Genomic DNA, 21,475 nt, shown 5'->3' on the forward strand with positions numbered 1-21,475 from the left:
AACAGTGGAAACCAGGACCATGGAGGAAAGTCCCGACTGGGATTCCGAAGCCTGGGGCCCCTCTGGGGGGCAGCTGGCACCCCGGAAGGCCAGAGGAGGTGGGATAACCAGGGGATGTCACATTGAACCTCAGGGGAGGGACCCTCGGGCTGGGTGGACGTCCTGGGAAGTGGAGAGGGGTGGCCTGGATGCCTGGGTCCTGGGAAGGTGGATTCTGGAGAGCAGAGTCACAAGAGAGCTGGGGGGTGGGGTCCTGAATGAGAAAGAAAAGGAAGTTGGGGTTGCTTCAGCCTTGGGGTGGGAAGGGCTGGGGGGGGTTCTAGGCTGCTGTATGCAGGGCAAGTAGAAGGCTGGGGTTCTATTCTAGACTCTTAGGTCTTGGGAAAGGAAGGGGCTTGGACTGGAGAGGGTGCGGTAGGCCCCCAGACTGCTGGCCTGAGGATGAAGGCCCAGGGACTGACTCCTGGTCTACCCAGCCCTCTGCACACCCCTCCCTCCACCCCCTCAGGCCCATCCCTGTCCTCTGTGCTGAACGAGCTCCCCAGCGCAGCTACCCTTCGCTACCGAGGCCCTGGGGTGCTGCCTTGGGGACCACTGGAGGAGGAGGGGGAAGGAGGAAGTAGCAACCAGGACGTCACAGAAGCTGCCCAAAACCAGCTGCAGGAAGCGCAGCCTTTGCGGGAGCTGCCGTGGCCCATGCAGGCCAAACGGGCACACAGGTGAGGGTCCCAGCCCTGCCCTGGACTCCCAGTGCCCAGGGGCATCGGGATCCTCACTCTAGTCTGTCTCTGCTTCTCCCTCTGACTGTCTCTCGGTGCTGCCTCTCTTAGATTCTTTTTTCCCTGTCTTTGTCTACTTCTGATTCCAAGTGAGTCCCTTTCTGTAGCCCTGAGACTTCCTTTCTCCCAGGGTCACCGTTTCTCTCTTTTCGTGTCCGAAATCTGTTATTTCTCTCTGCTTTATGTCTTTATCTCTGCCACCCTTCTTCATCCTCTCTTTGCTTTTTTTCCCTCTCTCTCCTCTCTCCTACCTAATTTGCAGGGCCCAGTGAAAAATGAACATGCTGGGATTGTTCAAAAATAACTAGACATTTCACGAGGCAAAGGACGTTAAGCATTAAGCCAAACAAGTTCAAAAAGCCAACCCTCCCTCTCTTTCCCTCTTTCTGCCTTCCCTTCCTTTTTGTTTCTTTTGTCCTTTCTGTGCTTTATTGTGATATATGCCTACAGAAAAGTGCATGAAACGTGGATATGCAGATTTAAAGTGGGTGTACAGGTAAGGTCCATGTAGGGCAACAGCACCCCAGGTGCCCCTCCCCAGTACCCCCCCTTACCTCCCCACCAGGTAATCCTTTCCCTCACTTTTGGAATTCTCACTACCTTGCTTTCGTTACAGCTTTACCACCTGTGAGTGTATCCCTAAACAACAGGCTTTAATTGTACTTGCTCATGAACTTTATGGCAATGGAATTGTGCCATATTTATTATTTTTTTAAATTATATTAGAAACTCAAGGAATGCACAGATAGCTTTCTCCAATGGTGTTCTTTTTTCCTTTCATTGTGGTAAAAGAAATATCACACAATTTCCCTTTTAGACACTTGAACGTGTACAGTGCAGTGGCTTTCATTGCATTTGCACTGCTGTGCTACTGACACCCCACCCATTATCAAAACTTTCCTGTCACCCCAAACAGAAACTCTATGCCCATTAAGGGAGAACTGCCCATCCTCCACTCCCGCCTCTGCCCTGCCTTCTGTCTCTAGGAATTTGCTTATTCTAGATATTCCACATGAATGGAATCATACAATATTTTGCCTTTTGGTGTCTGGCCTCCTTCATTCAACATGTATCAGAACTCCATTCGTTTTCACAACTGAATCATAATCCATTGGTGGATATGCTACATTTTGTTGATCCATTCATCTGCTGAGGAACACTTGGTTGCTTCCACCTTTGGGCTACTGTAAATAAGGGTGCTCTGAACATCGGTGTGCATGTGTTTGGGTCCCAGCTTTCAGTTCTTTTAGGGTATTTACCTAGGGGTGGAACTGACGGGTCATGCAGGAGCTCTATGTTTCAGTTTCCAAGGAACTCTTTATTCTCTTGCATATTAACTCCTTCTGTTACTGTATAGTGTTCTAGTTACGAATATGCCAGCTGTTCGGCTGTTTCTGCCCCCGCTTGCTGCTCCAGGTTGGGGACTGCTGGCCCTTCACTGACCGTCTCTGACCGTTTCCCTTCCAGGCAGAGCCACACTAAGGACCAAGATGCCCCAGACTCGGGGTCCACGGTGGCCCACTGGGTCCGGCTGCTTCGGAGGTCCAAGGAGAAGCTGCGAGCAGGCCTCCGTGGCCTGAAGCCCTGGGCGTGGACGCTCAAGAGGATCGGGGGTACGCTGGGGTTGGGGTGGGGGGCAGGCGCGGCAGGTGGCGGCCGGGGAGCACGCTGAGGCCCCTCTCTGTCGCCCCCTTACAGGCCAGTTTGGCGCCGGCACCGAGTCCTACTTCTCGCTGCTGCGCTTCCTGCTGCTTCTCAACGTGCTGGCGGCAGCACTCAAAGCCTGTATGGTGCTGCTGCCCACCTGGCTGGAAGGGCCCCCCCCGGGGCCCCCCGGCCCCGGAACCTCCTTGCCCTGCAGCGCCTACAGCCCCCGCCCCCAGGGCCTGGTCGCCTTCTCCACCCAGCTCTTCAACCTGCTCTCGGGGGAGGTGCGCGCCTGGGTCCCCAGGGGGATGGGGGTGGGGTCCCTGCCCAGCTGGGCGGTCCGGCACCCTGGAAGGCACCCGACCCCCAGACTGTGGCCGTCCAGTCCCTGAGCCCCACCCCTGCCAGCCTCACAGGGACCCCTGAGCCACTTTCCCTCTCCAGGGTTACCTGGAGTGGTCCCCTCTCTTCTACGGCTTCTACCCCTCCCGCGAGACCCTGGCCCTCACCTACGTGTGCTCCGTCTTCGCCATCGGCCTTCTCTGCCTCCTGCTCATCCTGCGTCGGTCAGTGAGTGATACAGCCCGCCCCCCACGCTCAGGGCCCCTGGGTCCGAGGCTGGTGGTGGCAGCCCCCCTTCTCAAGAGTCCTGAGTTTTGTTCTGTGGTCCCTTTCTCTCCCTGAGTTGGAGTTCACTGGCAGATGTTTAACACGTGCTAGAGGCTGGAAATCCTAGATTCCTGAAGTCTGTTGGGAAGATGTTAAGCAAGCAAGCCGGCTAACTGCGTTCTGGTGGGAGCAAGTGCTGTAGGGGAACAGAGAGGGGCCAGTCAACAGATATTTACTGAGTACCTACTATGTGCCAGGGTCTCTGTCCCCCTCTCCTTGGGTCTCTGTGCCCCACCCCTTCTCTGTTCCCCCTTCTCTGGGCCTCCATCCCCCTCTCCCTGGATCTTCTCCAACTCCCACCTCCGCTCTGGGCCGCGTTCTCCTGTCCCTGGGTCTTCCCCTCGCTCTGATCTTCCCTCCCTTCTCACTGAGTCTCCGTGCCCTCTGGGGTCTCTCTCCGGGGTGCCTGTCCTCTGACTCTCAGTGGCCTTTGGCTGTGCTCTCCACCCCTCTGACTCCTTCTCATCAGGTGGCAGCTCGCCGCACGAGGGTCTTAGGCCTCATTTCCCCTAAGAGGGGTGGCCGCACGGCTGTCCCCCCACACCCGCCTCCGGGGCCCCTCCCTCCTCAGCTCGGTGTCCGGGATGAAGCAGACACTGTTGGCCGAGTCGGGGGCTCTGACCAGCTACAGCCACCGCGTGTTCTCGGCCTGGGATTTCGGCCTCCGCGGGGACGAGCACGTGCGGCTGCGCCAGCGCCTCATCCTTTACGAGCTGCAGGTGCGCTCGGGCCGCCTGGACCCGGACAGGGGCAGCGGCAGGGCCTGCGAGGAGAGGCTGGCGGAGCTCGCTCCAGAGGGGCGGGCCTCGGGGACCCGACGGCTGGGAGGTGCCCAGGCGCAGGGCAAAGTCCGCGGCCGACGGGGAGGGGGAGCCAATGCGCCTTGGGTCCACGGGTGGGCGGGGCCGGGACTTGGAATGCTGGGCTGGGGCGCGGAGAGGTGTGGCTTGGGGTACTGGGCGGGGCCGTGGGGCGGGGCTTGGGCTGCGGAGCGGGGCCTCGGTGCTGGGCCAGGAAAAGATGGAACCAGGACCGTGGGCGGGTCCTTGGAGGGCCGGGCTGCCTGAGCCCAAGTCGAGGCGGGAGTCCCGACCTCCGGCCGGGCCTGGGGAGATGGAGCCGAAGTGCACCTCTCTCCTGGGCGCAGGTGGAGTTGGAGGAGGCCGTGGTGCGGCGCCGAGCTGCAGTGCGGACGCTGGGCCAGCAAGCCTGGCTGTGGTCGGTGCGGCTGCTACTCAACCTACTGGTGATCGCGCTCCTAGGAGCGGCCTTCTACGGCGTGTTCTGGGCTACCGGGTATACGGTGGAGCTGCAGGTGCGGAAGGCCTTGGAAAGGAGACATTTCCAAGGGTGGAGAAGTTCGAAATCTAGGGTTCCTGGGGTATTAAGAGAGGAGGAGTTGGGGCAGGGACAAATTTGGGCCTCGGATTTCGGGGTCCTGAAGGAAGAAGAGGCTGAGGCCAGGCGTCTTGGTCAGGCTCCTCCAGGACCCTAGATCCTATTTTCTTGTGTTGTCTTCCGTCCCAGGAGCAGCCCTGGGTCCAGCAGATGCCCCTGCTAAAGCTCGGGGCAAATTACCTTCCTTCTATCTTCATCTCCGTGGTCAACTTCGTGCTGCCGCTCGTGTTTAAATTCATTGCCCCTCTGGAGGGCTACACTCGGAGCCGCCAGATCGTTTTCATCCTGCTCAGGTTCCAGCCTTATGGATTGGGGGTGACCCAAGGGCAGGTGTGAGGGATGCTGGTTCTGGGGGATAAAACACAGAAATTCTAACGACGTGGGATCTAGGGCGCTCTAGATTCAAATCCCGACTCTCTGTCACTGAGCCTATTTCTTCATCCGTGAATTGGGGAGAATCGTGAGCGCGTTCCAAACATGCTCTCGGCCAGTGCTAATTCCCTTCCTTCTTCCCGCTGCCAGGACCGTGTTTCTCCGCCTCGCCTCCCTGCTGGTCTTGCTCATATCTCTCTGGATGAAGATCACTTGCAAGGGCGACGCCGAGGCCGTGGAGTGCAAAGCTTGTGGCTACAATTACAAGGAACTTCCGGTGAGGACAAGGCCTGGGACTCCCGGACACTGGGGCAGGATGGATCTGGGTCCCTGGAGGAAGAAAGAGCTGCGTGGGTCCAGACCCCCTGGTTAGTTAGGGAGGGAGGGCTGGAGGCGGGGAGTGCTGGATTACTCTCCTCCTAAGGGCAAGGGTATGGATGCTGGAGAGAATTCAGGACCCGCAGGGAAAGTAGCGTGGGGTTTCAGGCTAGCAACGTGGAGGGCCGGATGCGTGGGCCGCCGGGTGCCTGGGTCCTGAAATCCTAACCCGTTGTCTTTCTTGTCAGTGCTGGGAGACTAGGGTCGGTCAGGAGATGTACAAGCTCCTGCTCTTTGATCTGCTGACCAGCTTGGCAGTCACGCTGCTCTTTCAGTTTCCTCGAAGGCAAGAGCCACGCCCCCTCTAGTGACCACGCCCCGCCCCCTTCACCCGCAGGCCCCGCCCCTCCGCGCTTCCACGCCAGTCTGACCCCGCCCCTCCAGCGGGCCGCCTCCTTCGACCCGAGCCCTGAAGCTCCGCCTCCCTCCTGTACGCTCCCTCAGGACTGGTGGGCGGGGCGGTGGAGACGGGTCCGCACCTTTGACTGGCAGGAAAGTCGCGGGCCCGCACGCGCCTGACTCGGCCCCGCCCCTCTCTCAGGCTGATTTGCGGCCTCTGTCCGGGGGCTCTGGGTCGTCTGGCGGCAACCCAGGAGTTCCAGGTGCCCGACGAGGTTCTGGGGCTGGTCTACGCACAGACCGTGGTCTGGGTAGGGAGTTTCTTCTGCCCTCTGCTGCCCATGCTCAACACGGTCAAGTTCCTGCTGCTTTTCCATCTGAAGAAGGTGCAGGGTCCGGGGGACTCAGGCTCTCAGGCGGGAGTTACTGGGGGCCTGGACCGCTGGGTCCTGGGAGAGGAAGGGACTGAGGGACGTGACTCCTGGGTCCTGCGGAGGGAGGATGCTGGCACTGACGCAGGGACAGGACTGGGGACCCGCACTTTTGGGTCCCGGCTAAGGAGGGGGCGGTGGGGGGCTGGTCTGCTGAGTCGTCAGCTCCTTGTGTCCGATATCTCCTCCACCCCCACCTTCCCTCACCAGTTCATCCTCTACTCCACCTGCTCCCCGGCCTCCCGCACCTTCCGGGCTTCCACGGTGAATTTCTTTTTCCCGCTGGTCCTCCTCCTGGGTCTGGCCCTCTCCGCTATCCCGGTGCTTTACAGCATCTTCCTGTAAGTGTGAGGGCGCGCGCCTCTCCCTCCCTCCACCCACCCTTGTACAGGGCCCTGACCCCGGCCCTCCTGGAGCCAGCCTGCCTCTCTCTTCAGGATCCCACCCTCCAAGGCTTGTGGCCCGTTCCGGGAACAGACGTCCATCTGGGCGCAGATCCCTACGTCTATTGAAAGCCTCCCTCAGACCGCCCGCGAGTTCCTCTTCTTCCTGGGGACCCAGGCTTTTGCAGTGCCTCTTCTGCTGCTCTCCAGGTGAGGGGACCCGGACTCCTGGGTCCGACGGAGGAGGGACTGGGGGACCGGATTCCTGCAGTCTGCGGGCGTAGACCCCTGGGCTTTCTGAGGAACCGGATGCTGAAGCTTTTCGAAGAGCGTTTGGGGTGTGTCTCCTCCAGCATCCTTATGGCGTTTACCGTGGCCATGGCTGACTCCTATGGACACCTCATCTCCGAGCTCAAGCGCCAAATAGAGACGGTGAGCCAGGCCCGGCACCTGGTCGAGGCCTCTGGGGAATATGGAAAGGGACGCGGGGGAAAGGCCTGGCTTATGTCCCCCTCTCTTTACCCCAGGAAGCGCAGAACAAGGTTTTCCTGGCACAGCGTGCTGTGGCGCTGAGCGGGGGCAGCGAGGCTCTTTTTCCTACCCAGCCCGGCTCGGAATGAAGTCCCACCTCCAGGCCCCAGGCCCGCCCAGACCCGCCGTCACACTGCAAACCCCGATCCCGTCACTATAAAGCGGCAGCATTGGAGGAGATTCCACATCTTTCCAGCCCTGGCATTCCGAGATTTCCAGGGCCCTGAGACCCCGCCGCCAAGTCCCGGACTCGCTAGCTAACCTCTTTCTCGCGTCAATAAACACTGTCGGAGGCTGCTGAGCCCGCTCTGAAACCTTTCCTGAAACCGGGGAGGGCCCTCGGCCAATCAAATGTGGGCGCCTGCGGGTGGGTGTGGAAAGCGCCTCCGCCAAAGGACTTGACGGGCCTGCCAGCCAATCGGCGGCCGCAGCCTGCGGCGTCGGGGGCGAGGCCACTCTTGATTGACTTAGAACCCTGACAAGAGATGAACGTCCGGGACTCCAGGGAATGGGAGGTGGGCGCCTCAGCCAATAACCTCTCGCCCCAGACCGGGAGGAGGCGTGTCATTTAGCCCAGGGCCAATCTGTGGCCGAGCCAGGGACAGCAGGGAGGGAGTACCCTCTCGCCAATCGGAAGCGCTAACAAGGCGGGCCTAACAGTCTGTGGACGGCCACGGCGCCATGAATATCTTGCCCAAGAAGAGTTGGCACGTCCGCAACAAAGACAATGTCGCCCGCGTACGGCGTGACGAGGCTCGGGCCCGGGAGGAGGAGAAAGAACGTGAGCGGAAAGTGCTGCTAGCTCAGCAAGAGGTAAGCTCCGAGCCTGGCCGGGAGGGGCACCTGGGGTCTAAGAGCACTGACCGGAAGTGAGCGTGACGCGCAGGCGCCTCCGACAGGAGCCGGAAGTGAGCGCAGGGCACAGGCGCTCTGGGTATGATGTAGCTAAGGGACGGGGCCTGACTCTACGGAGGCGTTTCTCCGCAAACCTCCGCGAAACCTGCCTCGACCTCACCCCTCATGTTGGTGGACCCCACCGTTTCTAGTGACCAGACCAGTGCTTAGCACAGAGTAAGAACTTAATAAAATATCCATTGAATAAATTAGTGGACCCTTGCTCGTGGTGCAAGGTAATTCGGATTAGCTTGTAGTTTGCCTGTACAATGTCCCTGTTTATTGAGCATGTAGCGTATGCTCACGCCGTGCAGAGCGCTTGACTTGCGAAATCGCTAGAAATCGCCTGGCCGAGTGGGACAAGCTAGGTTTCGCCGCCCCGCAACCATGCATGCATACTAGAGACCTTCTTTATAGTGCCTTAATTTTTGGTTTACATCTGACTTTCAGTTCTTTAGCCAGTCTGATCCTCAATACTGGCTGGGAGGTGGTTAGGTCGAAGTTGTTAGTTTGGGCTCATTTTATTATTCACGTCAGTGGAAATTACAAGTTCGACCGGAAGTTGTGATTTGGAGTTATGCCTAGAATCCACATTACCTGTCCTAATAAAAAGTTTGGCTATCTGGATAGCTGTTTTTATTGTCACTTGAGATTGGGAAACCCAGTTTAGGCCAGGAATCTCCTCCCCACCATCCTTAGCCCACGATTTACTAATTAAAAGACAGTTTAGGAAACCCAGACATTGCCACATCACTCCCCACCTCTCACCCCCATCACCCTGTGTTGGGAGAGATGCCTCTCCTGGGCTCCCAGTGCCGTGTTTTCTTATAAACCTTAACACTAAGAACTTGATTTTTTGTGGTCCACATCAAACAATTCCTTCAGTCACTTCTAGGTTCTGAATGTCAGTTCCTTCAGTCACCTCTAGGTTTTGAATGTCCTGCCTATAACTTTCTTGTCTCCAGGCTCGCACAGAATTTCTGCGGAAGAAAGCCAGGCATCAGAATGCGCCACCTGAGCTTGAAGCAGCAGAGGCGGGAGCCCCAAATTCTGGACCTGTGGACCTATTTCGGGAACTGCTGGAGGAAGGGAAAGGGGCGACCAGAGGCAATAAAGAATATGAGGAAGAAAAGCGACAGGAGAAAGTAAGCTGGCCTCAAGCATTTCATCAGATGTTGGGGGCAGCAAGGGGGCTTTGGCCCTTGGGTGTGATTAAGAAGTACTAAGATACAGTGGGGATTAAATGAGCTAATCTGTCCAGAGAATTGACACCAGTACCTAAACAGCACTCATCTGGCCCCCACAGGATTTGGAGGTAGAGCTGGAGCCATCCCAACCCTGGGACTGCCAGTACAGAACCCAGGTCTCCACCTTGTCTAGGGCCTACAGAGATTTGGGAAATGTAAGGGGCAATGGTGCTAACTCATTTTCGAACACCTGGTCCTTTCTGTAAGTGTTCCCATAAATTCCCAGGTTGAGAGTTTGAAGGGTCTGCTTCCCTTATTCTCAAATCTCCTTTTTTTCTATTTCATAAGCCCTCAGGGTTTTTAAGAGGCAGCACCACTCTCTGCACATCTACAAATTTGTGGCTTCCCCCCACTGCCCTGGCTTTCCATTGGTGAAGGGGGCTGCTGGCATTTAGTGCTTGGGGCCAGAGACACTGCATGGAATGTGCTACCATGCCCATGGCAGCCTACACAGGAGGGAACTGTCACCCTACCCTACTCCCTGACTCAACCCTGCTTTACAGATCCAGCAGCAAGTCCTGCTGGCTCTGTCTCCAAGATATTGGGACACCTGGAATCCAGCTACTTCTCATATCCTCCCCCTGTGCCCCTTTTTTGTCCCTCATCTTGGAATCACACAAGCTTGGCAGGGCTCTGTTGCCTCTACAGCATATTCTGCACACAGCCAGCAACCAGAAACCTCTTGAAATTGTAAATCATCTTGTCCTTCACTTGGTGTTGCTTTCTGCTCCCTTTGCCTCAGTTACTCCTCCCCCTAGCTCACAAGTCTCCTTCACTTTTCTTTCTTTTCATCATTTGCCCAAAGATGCCTTGCCTTGCAACCATCAAGTAGTTCCACCGTTTTTCTCTCCATCCCCTTCCCATGCTTTTGTTAACTGCATCTGCCATCACCTGCCACTGTCCCAGCAGGACAGGAGCTTGGCCTGATTTGTTCTGTTCTGTCCCAGCACCTAGCACAGCTGGCTCACAACACGCCCTCAGTACATTTTTCTGCCTCCCACTGTGATATCTAGGTCTCCCTGAGGGAAATACTTGACATCCTTAGGCACTGTGCAAAGGCAATGCCTCATCTTTTCCCCTATTTTCTGGCTCCCCCAGGAGAGGCAAGAGAAAGCTCTGGGCATCCTGACATATCTGGGCCAGAGTGCAGCCGAAGCCCAGACTCAACCCCCTTGGTACCAGCTCCCCCCAGCGCGAGGGGGCCCTCCATCTGGCCCAGGACCAGAAGAAAAGATCAAGAGCCGCTTGGACCCCCTCCGGGAGATGGAGAAGCATTTGGGGAAGAAGAGAAGGCATAGCGGTAGTGATGGAGGTCATAGCAGGAAGGAAAAGGAAGGATCTGAGAAACAGCGGCCTGAAGAGTAAGACGACCCAGCCCTAGAGTAGAATTAAAGCCCCATGCCCCAGCAGGGACTGTCTTGGGGTCACATAGCAGTCAGGAGCTGGCTGCATAGAGCAGTGGTTCTCAAAGTATAGTCTAGGGACCCTTTCAGTGGTTCTATGAGGTCAGGCCTATTTCACAACACTGTTTACCTTTTTTCACTCATTATCAAGTGTACCATGGAGGTTTCCAGAGGCTCCCAGGGCTAATGGGATACATGCTTCTGTTTTCATTTCTAATCCACTAACTGTTCATACGACCCACATAAAACTTTTTAATTTTTAAGTGTAAAGAGATCCTGAGACCAAAGTTTGAGAGCCACTGGGTTAGAGTAAACCCATGTCTGTATTCCCAGGATGCCAGACCCAGCATGTGGAGTGAGTGCACGGGCTAGTCTCCTCTCTGGAGAAGGGGAAACAGACTCAGAGCTGGGGCAGTGCTGCAGTTAGCACTGGGCTTGCTTGATTGAGGCGGGGGGGGGGGGGGCATCAGATGAGAGACTAGAGAATACAAGGCCTAGGACTTGCTTGTGGCTTGAGGTCAGGTTCCTGAGCCTAGAATTGGGGTGCCTTTGTCCAGCAGGCTTTGAGAGCGGAGACCATGAACATGCCAGATGCAAGCAAGGGGGTTTGCCATGGCAGAGGGGAAGGGCCTCCCGCAGTATGTACACCCAGCTCTCTGACTCTTCTTTCCCTAGACCCCCATCCCTGGACAAGCTTCGAGCTGAGCGTCTTCGGCGGGAAGCAGCAGAGAGGGCTCGGGCAGAGGCCCTGCTGGCCCGGGTCCGAGGTGGGCTGCTCCAAGAGGACCAACCAGAAGAGGAAGAGACAGATGAACGGCGGCGGCGGTACAACTCCCAGTTCCACCCTCAGCTGGCTCGGCGCCCCCGCCAACAGGACCCCCACCTTTCTCACTGACTCTGGCTGGGGTCAATCCCTGACATCTCCCTGTTCCTGAGGGGGCACAGGAGAGGCTGCTGCTGCCAGCCGTCATACAAAACTATTTATTCATAAATATTTTCCAAAATGAAAATAGGTTTACCAAAAAAATGTCCCTCACTGGGGAGGGGAGGGGGGGACAGCCCTCACCCCCGGGCCCCCAGGGTGGGGCTGAGAGGAAAGAAAGCCTCGTGGCCCCTCCCTGCTTCCTGGGGGAGAGGGATGCCCCATGGCCTGGAGCCTCCCCCCAATCTTCCAGGATAGGGCCCTCACCTGGGCAGGGGAATCAGCATGCTGGGGGAGGGATGGGGGAGGGGGCCGATGTCACTGGAGGTCCCGGTCCTCCAGGTAGCGGTACTCAAAGGTGAAGCCTTCCTTCTTCCGCTGCCCCCACTTCTCATAGTCAAAGTAGATGTAGGTGCCCTGGCCAGGGGAGAAGGCGGTCAGTGAGTAGAAGAGGAGGTGGTCAGGTATCTGGGCCGCACCGACAGACAAGGGGGACAGTCAGTCCTTAGGCTGTGGACATGCCAGGCGCTGGGCCAGCTGCCTCCCAGGGCACCGCCAGCACTCCTTCAGGGAAGACGCCCACACCCACCCAGAGGAGTAGGACAGACAAGCGTCCTATGGCTCTTCTCCACGGCTGCGGTTTCCGACCACGTATCATGTGCCCATCCTCACACTGAAAACCTTCCCCAAACCTTGAAGTCTTAGGATATCATTATCCCAGTCCTGGAGAAGGGAAGAGGCTCAGCTCAGAGTCTAAATCCAAGCACTCTTTGGGGACAGACGTTTTACCGGTGATGGTGGTGGAATGGGGGTTTCCAATGGGGGTTTCCAAATGATTGGGTATGCTGAAATATACTAACTTGGAGCATCATCTTGGGCCAAACTAGATGGGACAGGAAGTCTACAGTTTATGCAAAACAGAGAGGCCACAAATGGACACGGGCTGGGTCCCAAAAGAATGGCCATCTGAAACACTCATGAGAAGGCAGGCTGGGAGCTGCCTGTCTCAGTTCACGCTCATCTCCACGACGGGGCATCAGGGAAGTACTCAGTGAAAATAAAACATTGTGGGTCACACCAACTAAAAGTAACTGGGAGCATATAATACATCCATGACACTGTACACATCAGGCACCATTTCATCTTCACAGGCGACTCAGTTAATCCTCAGAACAATCACAGGGCGGATTATCCTCTTACCCCCACAGGTGCAGATGAGGAAACTGAGACAGAGGTAGGTTAGAGGGACTTGCCCAAAGTCACCCAACTAGACCTGGATTTAACCCAGGTGTGGCTCCAGAATATTTTGAGAGAAGTGTGAGGTTCAAAGTGAGTAATTATTAGTGCATGAGATGATCATTTGAGAACATAACTCCCCATTCACTATCCGAGAAGCCCCTACTCCTCAGGTGCTGGGAGATGGAGGAGGGAAGCCAAACCTGCCCCCGCCCAGACGAGCCCAGTCTTGCCTGGGGAAATGTGCCAACAAGAAAATTTGACACACCCAAGTGGGGCATGTTACAAAGGAGAGGAGCACAGTGGGGGTACCAGGCTGAGTGGCTCTGGGAAGGCTTCTTGGAGGTAGTGACATAGGCTAAAACGCAAAGGGTGATGAGGAGGTGTCAAGTGAAGGAGGATGAAGCGTGTTCTAAGAAGGGCAAGTGGCCCAAGAGGAAGGAGCTTGGTGAGTCTGAGGAATGAGTCCACTGGGGTGGTGGTGAAGGGAGAGGGCCAAGAGAAGGAACTGAATGACTCGCACAGGGTGGTGCCCTTGCAGCATGAAGCCCGGACTCTGAGCCAGCTACTCCAGGGGGACGTCACAAGGGCCCTCACCTGTTCAAACTCGTCCGTGATGGTCTTGGGCTCCTCGTGCCGCTGGAACCACATCATGTACTTGGTGTGGAATCGCCACGACTGTTTCTTTAGAGCCTTGGCTGCCAGGTACTGGGCCTTTGTGCCCTGGGAGGGAAGGATGGGGGCAGGGGTCACAGCCCCGACCCTGAAGGGGACCAGGGGTGGGGCATTAGGGCTGAGCCGGGCCCCCCCAACAGACTTAGGTTGGGCTGGGCAATCTAGCTGGAGATGGGGCAGGGGGCACAGAACATACCAATGCTGACCAGAAGAAAAATGAAGACAGGAGGTAGAAACTGCTTTCAGAGAAGCTTTTAAGAGAAACTAACGTGTGATGAGTACTGAGAGGAGGTAATTTAGAAAATGTCCCAAACTGGAGTGAAGGTGATTATACCTAACTCCCTGGGGTCATTAAGAGATAAAGAAGTGTCTGGTTAGCTCCAGCAAGGCCTGAGAATAAGCCACTGAGCCAAACGGAAGAGCAGCCTAGACCAGAGTCACCTGACACGAGTCAAGGTGGGGAGCACCTGGAAGTGGGTCTGGAGCTCCTGTTTGCTGCAGGGGGCAGGCCTAGCTCTGTCTGTGGAGGCCCCTCACAGCAGCACTAACACCTCTGGGCCACCAAGTGGGGCAGGGACAAATTGGGTTTGGGGGGCCCAGGACTGGGGACAAGGAGAGGGGTGCGGTCCCAATAGCCGCAGTGGGGCACCCACCTCACCCCTCCAGCCCGAGGGGGGACGGCGGCGGTGGTGGTGAAGCCGGGGGGCCCGAGGCTGTCCCGGGGGCCCTGCTGTACCTCCAGATAGTAGAAGATGAAGAACAGCGTCTCGGTTGACAGGCGCTGGTAGAACTCCACGGTGTCCGAGTGTGGGGGTGGCATCTGGTGGTGGTAGGGGAGTGTCGGGCAGGGGTTCCGGGGGAGGTACTGCCTGTGGGGCAACAGAAGGGGTTGGTGCCAGCTGCCAGCACCAGCTCTGAGTGAGAGGGCAATCGAAACTCACCCATTCGTTTGACTCCAGCCTGAAGCGCCCCCTGGACTTTTGCTCCCAGCGCCCCACCTCTCTCACTGATTGAAGGGAGTTTCTTGGGCACCTAGTCACCCCAACATTTAACACCTCAGTCCCTAACTCCTTTGGAGAACCTCAAATCCAGTGCTCAGACCCCATGGGCTCAGTCCACATTCTTTCTGTCTATGGACCCAGCAATCTTTACCTAGTCTCAGAACCCAGGTACACTATCCCTAGCTGTAACTGCCTCCCTCAGTCTCAGGAGTCCCAGCCCCCAGGACCTCCCTCTGGCCCCTCACCGGATACGCTCGGAGTCAGAGGGGTGGGGCATGTGGTGCCAGGCGGCCTCTTCCATGGCCTGCTGGTAGAGCTGCTCCTTGGTGAGGGGCACGGGCCCCAGTGGACACACGCCCAGGGACAGCGGGATGTTCACCTCTGACAGCTGCAGGGGTGGCTGGGCCGAGGCCGGTGGCGCGGACGTACTGCTCAGGAGGATGTCTATGGGGAGGGGAGCCCTCAGTGGTGAGGCTGGCACCGGGCCCCTCCTCTCTGTTTCCTCCCCCTCCTTCTCCCATCATCCTGGGTCCCTCACCTCGCTCGGTCAGGTGCAGTGCTGGCGCAGGGCCCTCAATGCCGGAGCTGATGGCCGCCCGCTCTGCCATGGATTTCAAGGAGCTCAAAGGCTCAGGAGCCTAGGGCAGGGAGAGGTGCCAGCCTAAGGCTCTGGAGTGGGAGTACAAGCACAGCCCCCACCAGAGGTCCCGGGCCCTCCTGACTGCTGTGCTGGGAGGGTATGTGAATACCCATATCCCAGACCCCGATCTTAGGGCCAATCATGACATGTAAAAAAACTGTTCACTGCAGCACTGTGATAGTGGGAAACACTGGACTCGAAGGAAGCATCTATTAGTAGAAGAGGCCTGGTGAGTTTTGGGACACTGTGCAGCTATTTTGAAAATAGAAGTTCATGACACACTACAGAGAAAAGAAATCAAAGTGCAGAGCATGTATTTTTGTCATACAACACAGCAATGATACACTCTTCTCCAAGAACACTGGCATGCCAGGAAGAGCACCACTCAGCTGCCAATTGCACCATATGACGTTTTTAGGGAGGCAGGGGGTTGTCTGGATTTTAACTTCTCTGCCTCTGAGGGACTTGAGGTGACAGGGGCAGGGTCTGGCCTCTCTATGGAACTTAGTGTCCTCACTGGTCAAACAAGCAGGTTGGACCTCCAGCACCCAAAGCCCACAATCTCCTTCCCCCTAGGTGAGGGGGTTAGACTAGTTTCCTCTTCCTTGCAATCCAAGCAGCCTCACCCGATCTCCAGTTCAGGGTGGTTCTGCATTTATCTTGGCCCAGGGCAGTTGCTGTCACCTCCTCCCTCTGCCCCACTCCCCAAACCCTGTCACCAAGGCCCACGTGTCTCATTTCCAGAGTCCCTCTCAGGCCCATCCCTTCCCTCTGTCACCCGCCCCTCCCCCCGCACCAGCCACATAGGGATCTTTCCCACACTATTTGTTCTTTTTCAACCCTAAATCTTTCTATGACCCACCATGACCCTCCCCAGTAATTTGATTTCATTTTTTATAAACTCCTGGGCCACTTGTGAGAATCTCAAAGCTTATTTGATCCTTTTTACTTCCCCAGAAAAATTCACACACCCATGAGTTTCCTATCCATAAAACTTCTAAAACTGGAGTGCTCACTCTGAGCCAGAAGCCACTCTAAGAGCTTTAGGAGGATTATTTAATTTCCTATGAATCCTTTGTGGAGGTATAATAGACATCATTCCCGCTTTTCAGATGAGGAGACTAAGGAGCAGAAAGGTTACAGAATGCTCTCCAAATCACAGAACCAGAAGGGGCAATACCAGGACTCGGACCTACACCTACTCTGCCTCCCCAGGGACCCAAGGCTGAACACACTGGCTTAGGCATCAGCTCCTAGCTCCTGATGCTGCAATTCCAGCCCTCGGGAATGTGCACCCTGCTGCCCTCTGCAGCTGAACCCCACCATCATCAGCTTGCCCTGCAGCCAGCCTGGACTCATCCTTTCTCTGTGGAACTCCTGCCAAGCCTTCTAGCCACCAAGTGAGACCTCAGTTCCCTACCAGAATCCAGGGATGGGAGAATCCTTCCTTCCTCCACTAGCCTTTCCTGCACCTGTGGCCCCTCATGCCCTGGCCCAGATTTCAGATGAAACACCGCTTCCTCCAAGAAGCCTCCCTCAGGTTAGGTTAGATGCCCCTCGTCAGTTCACAGCACCCTCTGCAGGTCCCTGACCAGCACAACACCCTGCACAGTCACGACTTGTTTCCCACGCCCGGAGGCAAGCTACCTAAGAGCAGGGACTAGGCTGTACTTATTCACTCAAAGGGCAGCCCAGAGCAGACCTCCACCGAAATGGCTTCTGAGTGGGAAAAGGAGAGCAGCAGGCTAGATAATGGGTCAGGCAAAGTAGAGAACTCAGTGTGTCTTGTGAGGAAAAATGGGTATTGAGACCTGGAGTTGGGAGAGGGAAGAGAGAGGAAGATAGGAACCTGGAGAAAGCAAGCGAGTGCAACCAGGAAAAGGAAAGAAACCCAACGTGAGGGTGGGGTGGAGTAAGACAGAGAATGAGGGTCCCAAGATCAAGATGAGGGTGCTGAAAGACCCAGAGAAAGAGCAAGTGCAAGGGGACAGATCCAGAGAGCAGAGGGGGTGGAGATGGTAGCACTAGTCTCAGAGACTTTGAGAAAAGGGGATAGGAGACACCTGGTGGGAAGATGGCAGGGCCCGGACACAGAGGGAGAGGAGAGGGCAGGCTCTGTACCCCCTGTGTGTCTGGAGGTTCACCTTGATCTCCGGGGTGGTGCTGAACTGCGGAGGTCCATTGAGCAGGGTGCCAGCTGCCTTGGCCTCACTGAAGCTGGGCGTCGGGGAGCTGGGAGGATTCACAGCTAGTGGCACCAGGAGGCTGGGCCCCCCAGCGGTGTTCCCTGAGCCTGGGGCCACGCCCCCAGCCCCTGTTGGGGCTGCTGCACTGGGTTCCTTCCTGGTAGAGAGGAGAGAAAAGGGCGGGGGTCTTAGAAGAGGGTTCCTGAGGGTGGGAATGGATAGGGAGGCTTATTAGAGGTAGGAGTCAAACAAAGGAGAATCCAAGTGAAGATGGGCTCTGAGGGAAAGGCTAGGGGCAGAAGGAGGGGAGCCGAGAGGAGACGGTCGAGGTTGGAAGTGAAGATGGAAGCCAATCTTGTAATATCCCAACGGGGCAAAAGCAGAACCTGATTCCTGGATCATTTCTCATCAGTAAAGGAGTACTATGGAGGTGGAGAACAAGGAGTCTTAGGATGCTCCAACAGAAGACAGAATAAAAGGGAGGATGCCTCTTTGGAATATTCACTGGGAAACAGGTAGGCCTTCCAGAAGGGCCCAGGACGGAGGGTGTGGGAAGTGAATGCTCCACCACAAAAGCAAGATACCTTGGACAGATGGGATGGGAGTCAGATGCTTCCCCTGGGGCGGCCCAGCTAAAGCCTTGGGCCAGGAGGACCAGGAGGGCAGAAGAGTAAGGTCTCTCTTGGGGCACTCCTCTGGGAAACAGGGAGATCCAGTGGAATAGGCTGACAAAAGATTTGAAGGGGGGCCTGGGAAGAGGAAGGAGGACTTTGGGATATTCTGCTTTGAAAAGAAGAACACTGACCACTCCAGAGGAGTCACATGGGCCCTTGGGGCAACTCAACAGAAGGTGGGTGGGAAAAAGGAAGGGAAAAAAAGGAGCTCCTTTGAAAAAGGGGGTATCAGAGGTGCACTGCAATGGGCATCTAGGGAGGGTGTGCTGGGGCTCCTGAGGGGCAGACAGGTCCAGCCAAGGTGGGAGAAAGCACTCTTCACACAGCCCCACCAGCAAAGGGCCTGGCCAGTAACTGAGATGAGCAAACCGTAGGAGGGAGGGAGCAGACACAAGCGGCTCTGTGCCAGAGGGCCAGCTCCCCCCAACCCTGTCCAGGGAGAGACTCACGAGGCACTGGGTGGTGGGTTGTGGGGGCCAGGTGGAGGGGCCAGAGCCTGGCTATTGGCGGTGTTGCCCCCACTGCTGCTCAGAGCCACTTCTGCTGGGCTGTCCGCCACTACGGAGCTATAACCTGGGAGCATGAAAAGGGGCTGTCAGATGCTGTCCCAGCTCCCCCCGCCCCAGACACAGTCCAAGCCCCTCATCTCCCCACCATGCCCAGGCTCCCCACTCACTGGTGGCACCATTCTGTTTGCCAACGCCTCCGCCTCCGCCGCTACTGCTGCTGCCGCTGCCTCCTCCTCCTCCACTGCCTCCTCCTCCACCTCCACTGGGTTGGACACTGGGCGGCCGGGGCTGTGCTGTGCTGGGCCCACTGGAGGCTGGTGGGGCTACAGCCTGGGCATAGGGGGCAGGGGTGCCTGAGTTGTGGCTGGGAGCCGGACTGGCCTTGGGACCCAGAGCACTTGGGGGTGCTGCTGGGGCAGAGGCCCCATTGTTGCCAGGGGTGGTACTCAGGGCAGAGGCAGCAGGTGGGGGCCCGGAGGAGTAGCTGGGTGGCACAGCTGGGGACTGAGGATGCTGGTTGCTGTGAGCAGGCTTGGAACCATTTTTGGCTGGAGACTGTGAATGGGAGAGAAGACGATCAGGGCCCAGGTGGGCTGGCAGGTCTCCCACACTGGGCTCTCCCCAACACCCCACCCCCTCCATCCTCCTCACACTAGCCTCCTCTCCAGCTCGCTGCCCCCTCACCTCACCCTCACAGCCTTGATCACCACCTTCATGCTTGAAACACTCAAGTTTATTTCTAACCCCACCCGATGTCCAAGTCCTTCTGGCCATCTCCCCATGGTGTGCCACAGGGATCTGACACATAACCTCGGCTATCAATAAGAGAAAACTACCTGTCCAATCATAAGCAATTAGCTGGAAATATCTAAATGTCTATCAACATGAAATTAGTAGGCACAAGCCGAATGTCCAACAAAGACCTTAAGATCCTCAACATGAGATCAGCTGGAACAATCTAAATGCCTTAGAAGGAAAAGTATGAGAAACAGACATTAACACCACATAAAGGGTCACAAAACCAACTCATGAGGCCCCAAGTTACCAATACTTCACAATCAATTTACTCCATTTCATCACCATTCCAGGAACTCCCTGGTGCCGTACCCCACTTCCTTCTAGACTTCTCTCGAAGAACCTGCCAGTACCTCTCTCTCACCTCTTGCCAAACAGGACTCCCAAATGACTCCCCTCTGGGGGTCCCTGCTGGGCAGACAGCAGTCCCCGGGGTTGGTCCACACCAGCCTCTCCACCCTCATAGCCTCTGGCCAAGGATGGATACCCTGCCCTCTTGCCTGGATCTCCAGTCACGCCCCGCCTCCAGGGTCTCCTACCAGGCCCATCCCTCACATCTGCCCACAGAGGGGATTCCAGCCCATTACACTCCTGCTTGATGATGTGGCTTTCTCAGTTCACTATTCCAGGGCAGCAGCATTTCCTAACATGTGCTCCTATCCTGGGAGATGCTAACAGAGGAATAGGGTTCATTAGTAGAAAAAAGAAATGGTAAGAATGTATACTGTCTTTGCCTCTTGGGAACTGGTGATAGACATAACACAGCAAAGGTCCTGAGGAGTCTCAAAGAAAAAGTCCGCACTGGACTTTTTAAACTCTAATTTCTCAGACTCATCTGATCCTTTCAGAGCAGGTCCACAAAGTCCAAGATCCTTGGCCTGACCACTGTCCCTTCACATTTCTCCATACTGCCAAGCTGTCTACTACATTCCTTGCCCTCCTATGTGCCATTGCCTTGCCCTGCTGGGCAGACTTAAATATCCCCCTAAAGCCCGGGGCGAATGCCACTTCTGAGCACATGTCCTGACCCCCAGCCAGTGAGGCTGGTGCCTTGAGTGGCCCCTCAGTCATACACCCACCACTCTGTTTACCCATCCCCACCTACAGCTAGTAATCCCACAAGGCCCTCCAGGGCAGATGGGCTCCTCACCCCTCTCTCTGTGCCCGGATGCCCAGCACTACTGCCCGGCACTCAGTAAGCCTTCAGGGAACAAGTGATTAACCACAATGCCCATCGATCCCAGACGCTGACCCACCTGGCTGACTTCACTATCTGTCGATCGTCCCCTCTTCTTATCATCTTCGGAATTTTCCTGAGGTGGATGATGCAGAGTCAGAAACCTGTGTGATCTCTACATCATCTACATGTACAGATGTCACCCCTGAACTTCCCAGGGCGATGGAGCGAGGACTGATCTTCCAGTCTCAGAGCTGTTTCCATAACCTCATTACCCTAATCTCCATGGGGAACCCACCTAAATCCAAGCTCCAGGGTCTTACCTCCGCAGAGCAGCCATCCACCCACCCAGCCTCAAAAGGGTCCAGGAACCCACTTCCCTTAAGGGACCCAACTCTTAGATCCCTGCCCCCAAGTATCCTGCGCTCTGACTCCTCCCAGGTCCCAAGCCACAGCCCTAAACCTGAGTGGGATTCCAGGTCCCCATCAGCTCTCTGCAGCCCTCAGCACCTCAGTGCCTTTAAGCATCAAGAGAGGTGCCGCGTTACCTCATTAACCCCTCTGCCTCCCACTCCTATCCCCAGGACACCATTTCAGCCTTCTGCATTTCTGGTCCCCCTAGAAACAAAGTTTTCTAAACAAACGTGATTCTGACTTCCAGCTCCCTGGACTCCGGACCCTCCAGAACACAGGAGCCTTACCGTGGTACAGTTGGCTGGGCTGGGTGGGATGGGGGAGCTGGAGGTGGTTGAGGTGGGCGTGCTGCTTGACTGGTTGAAGATCTCGTCCTCCATGTGGCTGTGGCTGGGTGGGGAGGTGGCGACCAGCGCCTGTGCTGTGGGGGAAGGGGAGAGGCTGCTCAGCTGGCTCAGATGGCCACTCCTGGCCCTAGAACTCCTGCTTCCTGTGGGTCAACCCCAGGGTCTCACGAATGTCCTCGAGGTCCAGGTCATCATAAAGGAACTCGTTCTCCTCAAAGTCGGGGTCCTGGGAGGAGTCGACATAGTACTCTACATCGTCCTTGATCTTGCGGATGGCGTCCACGAGGATGGAGTCGTTGTCCAACATGCGCAGGATGGTCTCCAGCATGCGCACATGGTACCGGTGCTTCTCGATGTGCCGCTTCAAGCCCTCGATCCGGTCCTGCTTCTGCTGGCGAACCCAGGGCCAGGCTCAGGCGCTGCAGGGC

The 21,475-nt window shown here is 56.5% G+C and overlaps 3 protein-coding genes and 1 long non-coding RNA gene across 8 annotated transcripts in view; 2 read left to right on the forward strand and 2 right to left on the reverse strand.

Moving 5' to 3' along the window:
- Positions 1-7,223, forward strand: TMC4 (transmembrane channel like 4). Of its 2 annotated transcripts, none has more exons than XM_077130814.1 (15): positions 1-98; positions 509-719; positions 2,247-2,392; positions 2,478-2,710; positions 2,871-2,992; positions 3,667-3,814; positions 4,243-4,410; positions 4,623-4,786; positions 5,016-5,142; positions 5,432-5,529; positions 5,785-5,968; positions 6,224-6,354; positions 6,451-6,606; positions 6,750-6,828; positions 6,924-7,223. In XM_077130814.1, exons 1-15 carry the CDS (start codon positions 20-22, stop codon positions 7,014-7,016), a joined length of 2,139 nt encoding a protein of 712 aa, XP_076986929.1. In that variant the 5' UTR covers positions 1-19; the 3' UTR covers positions 7,017-7,223. The 2 variants fall into 2 exon arrangements, with proteins under 2 accessions (XP_076986929.1, XP_076986930.1); XM_077130815.1 differs by having other exon boundaries at positions 5,785-5,845.
- On the reverse strand, positions 4,123-10,906 carry LOC143658659 (uncharacterized). Its single transcript, XR_013163271.1, has 3 exons — positions 5,723-10,906; positions 4,674-5,120; positions 4,123-4,421 (listed from the first exon to the last, which is right to left on the reverse strand). It is a non-coding gene; the product is annotated as an uncharacterized LOC143658659 (long non-coding RNA).
- LENG1 (leukocyte receptor cluster member 1) lies at positions 7,336-11,481 on the forward strand. The gene is made up of 4 exons (XM_077130823.1): positions 7,336-7,740; positions 8,787-8,966; positions 10,167-10,429; positions 11,147-11,481. The coding sequence occupies exons 1-4, from the start codon at positions 7,609-7,611 to the stop codon at positions 11,364-11,366; spliced, it is 795 nt and encodes a 264-aa protein (XP_076986938.1). The 5' UTR covers positions 7,336-7,608; the 3' UTR covers positions 11,367-11,481.
- CNOT3 (CCR4-NOT transcription complex subunit 3) overlaps positions 11,439-21,475 on the reverse strand; it is a 17,313-nt gene continuing 7,276 nt past the window's right edge. For 3 of the 4 annotated variants that reach the window (XM_077130810.1, XM_077130812.1, XM_077130811.1), the window contains exons 8-18: positions 21,216-21,438; positions 20,988-21,121; positions 20,366-20,422; positions 18,482-18,869; positions 18,255-18,378; positions 17,090-17,288; positions 14,844-14,943; positions 14,551-14,749; positions 14,041-14,173; positions 13,227-13,352; positions 11,439-11,810 (exon numbers count right to left, since the gene is read on the reverse strand). In XM_077130810.1, coding sequence (XP_076986925.1) covers positions 11,712-11,810; positions 13,227-13,352; positions 14,041-14,173; positions 14,551-14,749; positions 14,844-14,943; positions 17,090-17,288; positions 18,255-18,378; positions 18,482-18,869; positions 20,366-20,422; positions 20,988-21,121; positions 21,216-21,438 — 1,782 coding nt within the window. In that variant the 3' untranslated portion in view covers positions 11,439-11,711. The remainder of the gene's footprint in view (positions 11,811-13,226; positions 13,353-14,040; positions 14,174-14,550; positions 14,750-14,843; positions 14,944-17,089; positions 17,289-18,254; positions 18,379-18,481; positions 18,870-20,365; positions 20,423-20,987; positions 21,122-21,215; positions 21,439-21,475) is intronic. The other variant, XM_077130813.1, reaches the window with a different exon arrangement.

This window comes from Tamandua tetradactyla, chromosome 16, assembly GCF_023851605.1.
Source record: "Tamandua tetradactyla isolate mTamTet1 chromosome 16, mTamTet1.pri, whole genome shotgun sequence".
NCBI classification, from domain to species: Eukaryota; Metazoa; Chordata; class Mammalia; order Pilosa; family Myrmecophagidae; genus Tamandua; species Tamandua tetradactyla.

What these genes read in the sequence shown, in the direction of transcription:
- TMC4 (XM_077130814.1), top strand. Translation starts at nt 20, where the DNA reads ATGGAGGAAAGTCCCGACTGGGATTCCGAAGCCTGGGGCCCCTCTGGG. An exon ending in TCAACCTGCTCTCGGGGGAG is followed by an intron (nt 2,711 to 2,870) that starts GTGCGCGCCTGG and finishes TTCCCTCTCCAG; the next exon opens with GGTTACCTGGAGTGGTCCCC. An exon ending in ATCGTTTTCATCCTGCTCAG is followed by an intron (nt 4,787 to 5,015) that starts GTTCCAGCCTTA and finishes TCCCGCTGCCAG; the next exon opens with GACCGTGTTTCTCCGCCTCG.
- LENG1 (XM_077130823.1), top strand. Translation starts at nt 7,609, where the DNA reads ATGAATATCTTGCCCAAGAAGAGTTGGCACGTCCGCAACAAAGACAAT. An exon ending in AAGAAAAGCGACAGGAGAAA is followed by an intron (nt 8,967 to 10,166) that starts GTAAGCTGGCCT and finishes TGGCTCCCCCAG; the next exon opens with GAGAGGCAAGAGAAAGCTCT. An exon ending in GAGAAACAGCGGCCTGAAGA is followed by an intron (nt 10,430 to 11,146) that starts GTAAGACGACCC and finishes TTCTTTCCCTAG; the next exon opens with ACCCCCATCCCTGGACAAGC.